The sequence below is a fragment of the Armigeres subalbatus genome, chromosome 3 (assembly GCF_024139115.2).
Source record: "Armigeres subalbatus isolate Guangzhou_Male chromosome 3, GZ_Asu_2, whole genome shotgun sequence".
Lineage (NCBI taxonomy): Eukaryota > Metazoa > Arthropoda > Insecta > Diptera > Culicidae > Armigeres > Armigeres subalbatus.
In genome coordinates, this window is record NC_085141.1 from 223,835,243 (window position 1) to 223,847,999 (window position 12,757).

The 12,757-nt window shown below is 40.4% G+C and overlaps 2 protein-coding genes across 5 annotated transcripts in view; both read left to right on the forward strand.

Moving 5' to 3' along the window:
• LOC134220273 (disco-interacting protein 2) overlaps window positions 1-12,757 on the forward strand; it is a 571,865-nt gene that overhangs the window by 308,261 nt on the left and 250,847 nt on the right. The window lies entirely within an intron of this gene.
• Window positions 7,194-8,167, forward strand: LOC134227461 (uncharacterized). Its single transcript, XM_062708977.1, has 2 exons — window positions 7,194-7,327; window positions 7,418-8,167. Exons 1-2 carry the CDS (start codon window positions 7,207-7,209, stop codon window positions 8,023-8,025), a joined length of 729 nt encoding a protein of 242 aa, XP_062564961.1. The 5' UTR covers window positions 7,194-7,206; the 3' UTR covers window positions 8,026-8,167.

The window sequence follows — 12,757 nt, forward strand, 5'->3', positions numbered from 1 at the left end:
TTTTTCGCCTGCGTTACACCCGAAAAATAAGAGAGATTTTCCACGGGTTTTGGGTATTAAAAATGGATTTTGGTAATAACTTCTGACCCTATAATGCGATCGGGCTGATTTTCAATAGGAACCAACGGGACAAGAATCCATCGAATGCGTTTCCGACGCGAGCAAATCGGTTTAGGTTAAGTGCCCGAAAATGAGTGAATTTTTTTTGTACACAGACATATACCAACACAAATATCACCTCGTCGAGCTGAGTCGATTGGTATATAACACTATGAGTCTCCGGCCCTTTTATAAAAAGTTTGTTTCAGGAGCGAACATATAACCTTTACGTATACTTTGTATATGAGAAAAGAAAAAAAAAGACTAGAATTATATATTTTAAAATTTTCAGATTTTTAAATATTTAGGTTCTTCGGTTTCTAGATTCGCTTTTTCAGATCTTTAGATTTCCAGATTTTTAGAATGAAAGTTTCTTAGATTTCTAGATTTTGAAAATTTTAAGGTTTTTGGATCTTCAACTTTTTGAATTTTCCGAATTATTTTTAAATTTTTTTCACAGTGTTTTAGATGTTTGAATTTTGAAGTCTATAGATTTTAGAATTCATCTCTAAATTTTTAGATTGCCTGGATTCAAGATTTTAACATTTTTAAAACTTAAGATTTTTAGAGTTTTTGATTTTGATTTAAAGATTTTTAAATTTTAAATTTTTTGATTTAAACATGTTTTTTTTTATTTTTAGTTTCTGTATTTTTAGATTTTCAGATTTCCAGATTTGAAGATTTTTAGATTTATAGATCTTTAGAATTTTAGATCTTTAGATTTTAGATTTATAGATTTTAAAATTTCAGATTTTTCAGATTTTGAGACCTCGAGATTTTGAGATTTTTTGGATTTGACAGTTTTTAGGTTTTTAGATTATAAAGGATTCAGATTTTAAAATCATTAGATTTTGAAATTTTTGGATTTTGAGACCTCTACATTTTTAATTCTTACTTTTTAGATTTCCCAATTTTTCACTATTGAAATTGCGGAATGATTGTCATTGACAGTACGAATGCTAAAACTCTTTCCCAATCTGCATCTCCGACGACTGTCTCTACATCCTGGGTACTATTTGTAGGTCTTATCAAGCATCCCATAGAACGCAACCTTCACGTCATCGGGCTTAACGTTCGTTGAGTGCTAACAAGACCATAATTAAAGAATTTGCCTTTTATTCTCAACACACAGATTCGGTCGCTTATAAGTTTCCACCGAATAATCTAGCATGATCTTCTTCCCGATCACCATGAAGCAAATCCACGCTCTGTGTTTTTCTACTTCGTAAAATAAATCATCCCAGGGCACAGCACACTTAAATTATTTCACAGATTTCGGTGATTTTTTCTTCAATTCACCGAAATCTCAACAGCAGAATTACCGAAAACGGTAATTATTTCACCAAATTTTCTGTGATTTTTCCTTTGTTCAACTGTCAAAACCACCGAAAATCTATAATATTGTTCACCGAACAGTTCTGCTGTCAAGATTTCGGTGAAATTTCACATAAATCTGCGATGTATTTAAAGTGTGACTGTTATTTTGGCACATTTTATTACAACAACCATGGGAAACCCTAATCTATTTATCAAATGATGTTTTGTTTAGCCTGAAATGGTTAGTATTATGTTAAAATCCTTATAATGAAAACATAATTATTTCAGTTGCATGTTCTTTCCTTAGGGCAGATATGCTTATTTGATGCATCAATTGTTCAAAGATGAGAATTTTACCTTCATCAATTAGTGTCCCACTTTCATGATAAATTAAGTATTTATTAAAGAAGGAAAAAGGAGACTATCAATAAAACAACTGAAGTCAGACCTACGCAATTGTGCTCTATTAGCTGTTTAGTGTGGTATATCCCGTTAGGCATAAGTACGTTAGGCATAAAGACGTTAGGCATAATGGACGTTAGGCATAAAATTACCCAAAGAACAGCCCATGACATAAAGAAGGCAGAATTATGCCAAACGTTCATTATGCCTAACGTACTTATGCCTAACGTCGCGGACCCGTTTAGTGGAAAATATTATACTTCTTCATCGATTTTAAATTGGCGAATGCTAAGGAAAATGAATATAAAAACTGATATGAAAAATATATCCTAGGTCCATAGGAAAGGATCTTTTTGTTTACTTCCTCTGTCGCTAATAGCTAAATTAGCTTAGCATTTTTAAGATCATGTTTTGCCTAGTATTGTATACATAAAAAGCAGTTGTCCTTTATTTTTGCCAATCAGTCCTAAGTAAGTGTTAAGAACGTTTAACAAACAGAGAGTCAGGTTTTATGAAGTTCTAAATCAGACAAAACAAGAACAATTCTGTTCAAATGACTCCTATAATAAGCTCTTAAATTATTGAATTTTTGAAATCCGAAAATAAAATTTAGTTGAACTTAAGGCGGGATATGGTAATTAATTTGCGACTACCTTACTGGTTTTCAATCATTTGTTTTGAATAGGTGTTCTGTGTATTTTTTTTTGCAGTGTTTTGAAACAATCCGAAACTCAAATCAGTTCAAATCGCAGTTCGATTATTCCACATTCTGTACCCCAAATTATCCGGCGACAGGAAACAAAAACCTTTCACTTCATCGAGAAGCATCATCCACAACGACGATGTCAGCAGCACATAGCTACTTAACGTTATAAGCATACAATTTACAGCTGGTCATATTTTCAACATTCGACCGTTTCTCCATGCGTTTGCCACCATTATATTGCACACCATCCCAGCCCAGCCAGTGTCACCACTTCGGATGCCGGTGAGAGCAACGATCGACCCCATCCCAGCCCAGTTCGAGCCCCATCAGCAGCCACCAGTTGCCAACCATTCCGCTTGCTGCGTTTTCCTTCGTGGAGTCATGTTTCTTTTATCGAATAACCCTTCGTTCCACTATTGGAGCCTCCATCCTCCCAGCATCATCGCCACAGGATTGTGGTTTCCAACGCCGAGACCACGCATTCTCGGTTAACACCACATTCGCACTATGGTGAGGTTTCGAAAAATCTGACCACAATTCTTAACTCTAAAGTATAAGTGACGATGTTCCTATTATAGGTCTGTTCACTTATTTAGATGTTTTTAGAATCATAACAAAGATAGTTCTATTGATCAGTTGTTTGCCCTAAAAATCACAACTGTGCGCCGATTGTGGGCCGAAGTCGCGCGTGCAGCACCTCTACACAAATTGGCATCGACCGGTCGGTGGTGGTTCGGTGCCCTGGTGGACGATCGAGTCAGCGAATTTCTTCGCGAGCAGAAACCTGTTATTTTGATAATTTTATTCCTGTTTTTATTCATATCTCCCTGATTTCACCGCGTTCTGCGCGAATCGGGTTCCATTTGGATACTGTCATGGCTATGTGCCTTGCTCGGCGTGTACACCCTTCCTCCCACTGTTGTTTGTCTTGATGGACCTTCTTGTTTTGGGTTGGAGCGGTTTTTGGCGTGATCAGGTTTGGTTTGGACGATTCTATAAAGATTGAACCGACCGGTGTCATTGTTTGATAATCAAAAGCAGTAATCAGATGTCTCTTTTCGTGGAACTTAACATTTTAAGTATATGTTGATGAAATCTGCATGTTTTATTATGTTTGTGGAATGATCAAGATCAAACCTCTTTGATATTACGTAGAGTAAATGATGCTGCCTTGATTACCGTTAATTGAAATTTCCATTAGTTAAGCTTGAACTTGGTTCTTAAACCCCTATCAAGCTTCGAGTAGCACTCAACAAAGTGCATATCAAGCAAGCCAAATTTCAAACAAGTAAGTTATAGAATTGACCTCATGCCCAGAAAACCCCGAATTTATCCTACATGAAAAATATTAAATAAGTACTTAACAATGACAAAAAACCATTGACAAAGAAGTATTTAAACCCCTTCGTTTCTCGCCCTGGTGTGATTTGGCTCCGATATGGATTCCTTCCGGATTAGCCGTTGATTATTTTTAAATATTTCAATGTTTATGAAGATTTTTGAAAAGATGAAGAGATTTTGTGCCTTTTGAGATATAATTCAAAAGGAATTCACTCAAAGGGGGTTTTCCCTCTTACGAAATTTCGTTAAAATAAATAATTAGATTAAGGATAAGCCTCCCGGAATCCAAAACTTAATACACTCCCGTTTTCAAGAGCATCCCATGCTGCGACGCAGCAAAGGTAGAATAATAAAAATAACAGATGTGCGTGGCTCCTGTTTTGAATGGGATGTCCTTGAAAACGCGAATGCATTTGGTTTTGGATTCCGGGAGGCTTGTCCTTAAATAAAAAAGTATTTCAAGTCTGGATAATTCCTTGCTTTTGGCAAGAATCTTGTTCTCTTTCGGAATAAACGAAAAGACGAAATACATTTACGATACCTTCATATTTATATTATTTATATTTACTGAGTTTTTTCTAAACTATCCAAATTATCCAAAACGTATTTCAAAAGTTCTGCTGGAATTACTTATCTGGAAACATTCACATTAGTTAATTTCATAAACAAACAGCATTGACCTTCTTACTTTTTTGCCGCTCGAATTCTTTGATTGTTTTGAGCCAGCAATGAAGTATTTTAATTAAGTGCACCCATTCGATTCATTTATCTTATATTTGCACTAAAAATGACCTTTGCTACTCATTAACAGTTCAATTTTATGAACATATTGTCCGACAAAATCTAGCGGTAACATCTGGTTGGCACCAAGCTTGCCACAATTATTTTAATCTATCCAACAACCCAAACGATACAATTGCTTAAAATCATTTAAGCTATACGAAGCAAAAGTAAAAACCATTTCAATTGGTCGAGTCTTACGAAAAGTGCACAGAACAACCACCAGAAGCGCATAATTGCATTGCGAAGCTGAAATTTACGGTTCGTGATGTCTTCACCTCATGATCTCCGAGCTGAGTGCAGCCCATCAGAACAACAACAGAGCGATTTTTTTTATGGTTCGGCAGTTGGTGAGGGTTGTAATGTGGATAGTGCGGGTAAGCGGACTTGTTTGTTGTTACTTAAATTACGAACCGCACACTTGCGAGGTGCGTAATGAGACTGCTGGGTAGCAAGGTTCAGTTATTTCGTCTACGCCGCGTCTGTTTTGTGCATTTATAAGTAGCTCGGTAAAGAATGGCACAGCTTTAGCTCTTGACCTAAGGCGGGGACAGTACTCTCGCTGTAATAGAGGTGTCATTACGAATTACGAAATTGTTGACAAATGTGTTTGGATTTCGGTGGTTGACTCTTGTGATTCATGGTAGAATGAGGATTAGTCTGATGACGCCGTATGTACGTGTTTTTATTTTCTTTTAAGCGAGGGTTAACGGAAATTTGCAACCAGATACCAGAGAGATACAGCAAGTAGTATGGGAGATTGGTAATCATAGTAATTGATTGACAAACTGCAAATGTAACATTTTTGGCCGAATGATTCAATTAGTACCCGACCCACTAAACATTTTGTTTACTCTAGTCTTAATCCGCTGGACCGGCAATTAGGTAAGCAGAGAGTAATGCGGTAAGACGCGCGGCTACAAAGCAAGATTATGCTGAGGGTGGCTGGGTTCGATTCCCGGTGCCGGTCTAGGCAATTTTCGGATTGGAAATTGTCTCGACTTCTTTGGGCATAAAAGTATCATCGTGCTAGCTTCATGATATACAAGTGCAAGTGCTTAATGTAATGCCAAGAAGAAGAAGAAGAAGAAGAAGATCTCGGCTGGGATAAGAAATAAGAAATTGCCCTTAATCTTGGAGGAAGCTATTCCCCAAAATTCTGGTTTCTGGAGGAGATATTCTCCAAGAAACCTGAAGGAGGAATAATCCAATATTTGAAGAACAAGTTTCAAGGAATCCCGGAGAATTCGAGAAAAAGAATACTTTTTTTGTACCCTCCACTGACCCCCACACCAAAGAGCTCACACAGAGAACCCACTGGTAGTGGACACTTACTAATAAAACTACAAAAAGCGCGGGATACAATTACATACTTGAAGGGGTAAACTGAAGTTCTCTAGAATTCTAGGAGAAAGCATTCTCCATAACTGCTGAACTGCTGGGGAGGAATCCTGCAGCATTTCTGGAGATAGAAAAACCCAGAATTCTCGGAGGGTTAGTTTCCCAGAATTCATGGAGCAAAAATTTCTCAGAATTGGGGAGTTTAGCAAACGAAAATATTGAGTTTCAACCAACACATAGACAATATGTTTATTCCCGACATATTTTCAATTTATTTGAAAATCTTTTTAATAACTTTTTTAAGTTACAAAAACAATCGATCAAAGAATGACACTAGCATTCATAGAATGCCTGTTGGCATATGAAGCTTATGAATGATTTGCTAGTTCATATAACATATCAAAATTATTCCGAAACATTAGGATTTGGATTAGTTTTCCCTGAAGATTATATAAAATTATTAAATTATTTCAAGAAAAAAAAATTAATTTTGGGTTCCCACGCTGAACCCCCGATTTGAGTGAAAAGTACCTAATATTAGGTACTTTTTTCTAACAGTGTAGAGCTTGCTGACGTTTAATCATCTTTCTCTTTCAAGCGCATAAAAAGAATGGTTTGTTGAAAACAAATCTCATCCTCCCTATAGAGATGAGTGACGTTTAGCGCTCGCACACTGATGTGCAATTCGGCATGTGTAAATACATGTTTGTTTTCCTTCTGCTCATAACCTCAAAATTGATCGAGTCATCACAATGATTGCAAAGGAGTCAAAAAATATATGGAAATATACTCATTTTAACCCAAGCTTTGCTGAGTAGCACCATCTAGGAGTGTTTGTTTTCCTTTTAGCGCCTCTCACCCATTCGGACGTGAGAATCTCCATGCGCTTGAAAGAGAAAGGTGATTAGACATCAGCAAGCTCACTTCATACAGCCACAGTGGAAATGAATCTTAACTTAACGAAAGAAATTTGATGTTTAAACGACCTTGTTTTTGACGAATTCTGACGTAACCGTTTATTCTCTGTGATAGTTAGAATCGGCTTTTTTCACAAAAGTTTTCGGTCCGTAAATTAAATATTCTAAACGTTAAAAATGTTAAAAAATTACAGATCAACATGCAACTTCTCTCGATATGAGGAAATTTATTCCTGGTGTGCTTCGGATCCTAAAGATTCCGCTCAATGCAAGTGGTGTAATCGATCATTCAAAATTAATTCTATGGGAAAAGTTGCATTTTCCAGCCATGAAAAAAGCAAAGTTCATCAGCACCAACAACGGATCCGATGTACAAATCTGCAAATGAATGGTTTTATAAAGCCTGTAAATAATGTGCCCAATGGTATGTATTTATGTAGTGAAAATTATGTACCCAATTAACAGAATTCTTTAAATATGGTTTGACAACAATTTCATCATTTTAAATTTTCAGCGCAATCTGCATCAGTCTCTATTGTCGAAGCCCAAACAGCAACTCCACCCACAAATCAAATGTCCAGCGCTTCACCATCTGAATCAACTGCCTTGAAGAAGTTCTTGTTGAAAGATAATGTTGTTATTGCAGAAATTCTTTGGGCGCTAGAAGCCATTCATACGCACAAGTCGTACCGTTCCGCTGGGACTGATACTGTGCTTTTTAAGAGAATGTTCCCCGACAGCGACATTGCTGCAAAAATGGAAATGGGTAGAACAAAGGTTGGGTACCTGCTAACATATGGTATAGCTCCTTACTACACGAAGGAACTCATGTCGGCCCTGGAAGAGTGCGTGGAATTTGCGATAGGATTTGACGAAACCTTAAACAAAATTTCGCAACGCCAGCAAATGGACATCGGAGTTCGGTTCTGGAATAGAATCAGTGGCCAAGTCGAATCAAGGTACTTGGGATCAGCTTTCCTTTCCTCCACGAAAGCCAAGGATTTAGTCGATGGGATAAAAGAACGATTTTCAAGCATTATTTGGATTACTCAAGAAAACGATTCAGTTGTTTATGGACGGGCCCAACGTAAACTGGAAGGTTCAGAAAGATTTGCAAGGTGAAATTCAAGAGCTTCGAGGCAGCTCCACGTTTGCCATCCTCAACATTGGGAGCTGTGGATTGCATACAGTGCATAATGCTTTCAAAGAAGGAATGCGACAGACAGAATGGCATCTAGATGACTTCCTCCAGTGCCTCTACAGCCTGTTCAAGAACGTGCCATTACGTAGGGCTGAATACACTGCCGTTACGGAATCTACATTGTTTCCATTAAAAATTTTCGATCGCAAACGAAAGTGTTGCAGCTAGAGCGTCTCAAATGCTTCCTCATCTGAGAAAATATGTTGATGCCGTTAAGAATCAACAGTGCAAGCTTCACTTCGGTCTCTGGATCAAAAGTATTCAAAGTGGTGAAAGAGGCCGTTGAAGATCAATTGATCGGACCGCAACTGAGTTTCTTTGTGACATGTGCGGCCTCTGTAGAGCCATTTTTACGTGAATTCCAAACCGATTCTCCGATGGCACCATTTCTGTTTGAGGAATTGTCGAGCCTTGTCAGGAGTACAATGAAAAAGGTATTAAACCTGAATGTTTAAATGTCAAGTCCCGAGCACTTATCGATATTGAACTGACAGAAAGCAACATGTTACCTACGCTTCGAGTGGATATAGGATTTACAACAAGAGCGGCAATCAAGGAGGCGTCTGAGAGCATGAAAATTACCGAGCAAAAGCTGATGGCATTCCGTTGCAGCTGTCGAGCTTACTATTGTGGGTTCCTGAAGAAGTTGCTGGATCGTTCACCTCTTACGTATCCTCTCACGCGTTACATATATTGTGTTAATCCAGAAGTAATGGCTAATTTTCCGGATGTAGTGAAGAAACGATTGAAGCTGCAGACAAAGTAAAAGGTGAATATGTGCAATTGTGTTCAATTCCTATGGTCAAAACAGCGTTGTCCACTTATCGACGAAAAGAGAAAAGGTTGGATATTTTTTGGTGTGAGTTAATATCTAGTTCTGGCAAAGAACTCAACAATCTCTGGTCGTTTATTGCTAAAATTTTGATATTTTCACATGGTAACGCTGCACTCGAGAGGGGTCTCGATCAATGAACAGTGTTTGGTTGTGAACCAACACGAAGAATGTCTAATGGCACAAATAATAGTGTGCGATTCCATATTAAGAGTAGAATATGTAACAAATGTTGAAATAAACAAATCAATGATTCACTACGCTAAAAACGCCTGGGCAAAGTACAAGGAGTCTCAGGAACTGAAAAGGATTGAGAAAGAAGCTAAGGATAAGGAATTGAAAAGGAAGAAAGAAGCAATGAAGGAGATGAAGGTGTTGAAGAATAAGAAGGCCAATATATTGGCAGATGCACAGTGCGATGCAGCGTTGATTGAAGAGCAGTTGAAAGTACTTGTTAAGTAAAATATAAACGTTCTCGAAATAAACTGTTTTTTAAATATAAACTATGTGTTACATTACATCGGGAATTTTTAGAAAATATCGGGAAAAAATTGGGAAAAATGCAGGAATTTTTAAATAGCAATGAAGTGGTCACCCTGAATTCGATACGGCTTGTTATAATTCGAAACAGTTTGCGCCTCTCTTTTATCGTAGTTCGTTATCTAGTAAGAGCGATTTCTGCAAACCCTACTTTAAATCATTGAGGATATATGTAAATGGTTAAGGAAACCAAAGAATCTTTGAAAACCGAAGAATCGTATTTTTTGGAACAGACCAAGAATCTTAACCTTAACTTCTGTGATCACTGCAATCGAGTACGCGGTGATTGTGTGTCCAGAATCAACATCATCAAAAGCATATCGAGAAAAATCCAGATGCGGCCGCCCAACGCGACTCCGAGTTGCAAACGCAATCATCAGCAGCCGACTCCTTTATGGTATCGAGCTGTGCAGCCTCAACGTCAACAACCTCATCGCCCTACTAGGACCAACCTACAATAGAACCATCCGAATAGTCTCCGGTCTACTCCGGTTAACCCCGGTGGATATAGCCAGCGCCGAGGCCTGTGTGCTACCTTTCCGGTTCCATGCCACCGTCGCCTTCTGCAGCAGATCTATTGGTTACTCCGAACACACGAAATCCAGCCAAAACCCCGAACACCTCAACGACAACGCCAATAAGGCCTTCCATAACCTTTTGGGGAAAACACATCTCCAAGATTGCCGACCTCCGACGTCTTGGCCCGAGAAACTGGCAAACCACACTGCTTGGATGGGAGCACCCGCTTCCACAACAGGTGCGAGGAGTGCGATTGCAGCCTAACAATCAACAAGCACATGTCCACACTACCACACAGTCCGCATGAACATCAACATCTCCAACGCCTATTCGGCCCTTCAAAACAACCCGTTGCACGAGAGGAACATCATCAACTTCTTAAAATACGTTCAGCTTTACACTAAAGTAAAGTATAAAGAAAACCTGGCATCACCCAACGAATGAAGACCCCTGCAATAAAACTGGACAACTCCCAAGAAATTACGGAACACAACCTGAACCCCCTTGAAACCAAACCGACTTGGCTATGAACTAGGACCCCTCTTTGCAAAATGGAACACAAAATAAACAGTCATCCGAAACCCAACAGACCCTGCAACGAAAACGGACCTTTTTTTCTGGAAGACACACCAATCATATTGGAACATTTTTTTATTTAATATCAGACTAAGGCCGGAGTGGCCTGTGCTGCACATAAAAGTCTTCTCCATCCAGCTCGGTCCATGGCTGCACTTCGCCAACCACGCAGTCTGCGGAGGGTCCGCAAATCGTCCTCAACCTGATCGATCCACCTCGCCCGCTGTGCACCTCGCCTTCTTGTTCCCGTCGGATCGTTGTCGAGAACCATTTTCACCGGATTACTGTCCGACGTTCTGGCTACGTGCCCGGCCCACCGCAGTCTTCAGATTTTCACGGTGTGAACGACCAACAGCTGATGCAACTCGTGGTTCATTCGCTTCCTCCACGTACCGTCCGCCATCTGCACTTCACCATAGATGATACGAAACACTTTCCTTTCAAAAACTCCCAGTGCGCGTTGGTCCTCAACGAGCATCGTCCAGGTCTCGTATCCGTAGAGAAATACCGGTCTTATAAATAAGCGTTTTGTAGATAGTCAGTTTGGTACGGCGGCGAACTCTATTCGATCGGAGCGTCTTGCGGAGTCCAAAGTACGTGCGATTTCCAGCCACTATGCGCCTCCGAATTTCTCTGCTGGTATCGTTATCGGAGGTCACCAGTGAGCCCAAGTACACAAATTCTTCAACCACCTCGATTTCGTCACCACCAATACAAACTCGTGGTGGGTGGCTTACGTTGTCCTCTCTTGAGCCTCTCCTTGCTATCATGTACTTCGTCTTCGGCGTGTTGATGACTAGTCCAATCCGTTTAGCTTCGCTTTTCAGTCTGATGAAGGCTTCCTCCATCCTCTCAAAGTTACGTGCCATGATATCAATGTCGTAGGCGAATCCAAATAACTGGACGGACTTCGTGAAAATCGTACTACTTGTGTCAATCACTGCCCTTCGTATTACTTCCTCCAAAGCGATGCTGAATAGCAGACGCGAAAGACCATCACCTTGCCGTAACCCTCTACGCGTTTCGAAGGGACTCGAGAATGCCCCTGAAACTCAAACTACGTACATCACCCGATCCATCGTAGCCTTGATCAACCGTATCAGTTTCTCCGGAAATCAGTTTTCGTGCATTAGCTGCCATAGCTGGTTCCGATTGATTGTATCATATGCGGCTTTGAAGTCGATAAATAGATGATGTGTGGGCACGTTGTATTCGCAGCATGTCTGCAATACCTGACGCATGGCGAACACCTGGTCTGTGGTGAGCGTTCACCCATAAATCCCACCTGGTACTGCCCCACGATTGCAATTAGTGTTAGTCGGCGGCAAAAAATTTGAGAGAGTACCTTGTAGGCGGCGTTCAGCAATGTGATTGCGCGGTAGTTGCTACAATCCAGCTTATCGCCCTTTTTGTAGATGGGACACACAACACCTTCCATCCACTCCTGCGGCAGAACCTCATCCTCCCAAACCTTGGTAATCACCCAGTGCAGCGCTCTAGCCAGTGCCTCACCACCGTGTTTAAATAGCTCTCCTGGTAGTTGGTCAACTCCAGGGGCTTTGTTGTTTTTCAGCCGGCCGATCTCCTCCTAAATTTCCTGGAGATTCGGAGCCGGAAGTCGCATGTCCTGCGCGCGTGCTCCTAGGTTCATTACCGTACCGCCACCGTTGTCTGCCATATCGCCATTCAGGTGCTCTTCGTAGTGCTGCCGCCACCTTTGGATCACCTCACGCTCGTTTGTAAGAAGGTTCCCGTTTATGTACGACGGCGAATATGAGCAGTTAGTTGAGGAGTAGAATGCAGCATGGGCGAGGTTGCTGCCACACCGCACCAGGGCGAACAAGGCACGATACAAACGGGCGCGGAACAGACAAAATTCGATTTTTCGGAGAAAAAAGTGCCAGCAGGAAGATCGAGACCGTGAAGAGACGGAGCAACTGTACCGCGCTAATAACGCACGAAAGTTCTATGAGAAGTTAAACCGGGTAAGGGCCAAGTGCCCAGCCCGATATGTGTAATGCCATAGACGGGTACCTTCTTACAAACGAGCGTGAGGTGATCCAAAGGTGGCGGCAGCAATACGAAGAACACCTGAATGGCGATGTAGCAGACAATGGATGCGGTACAGTAATGAACCTACGAGCACGCGCAGGACATATAACATCCGGCTCCGAATCTCCAGGAAA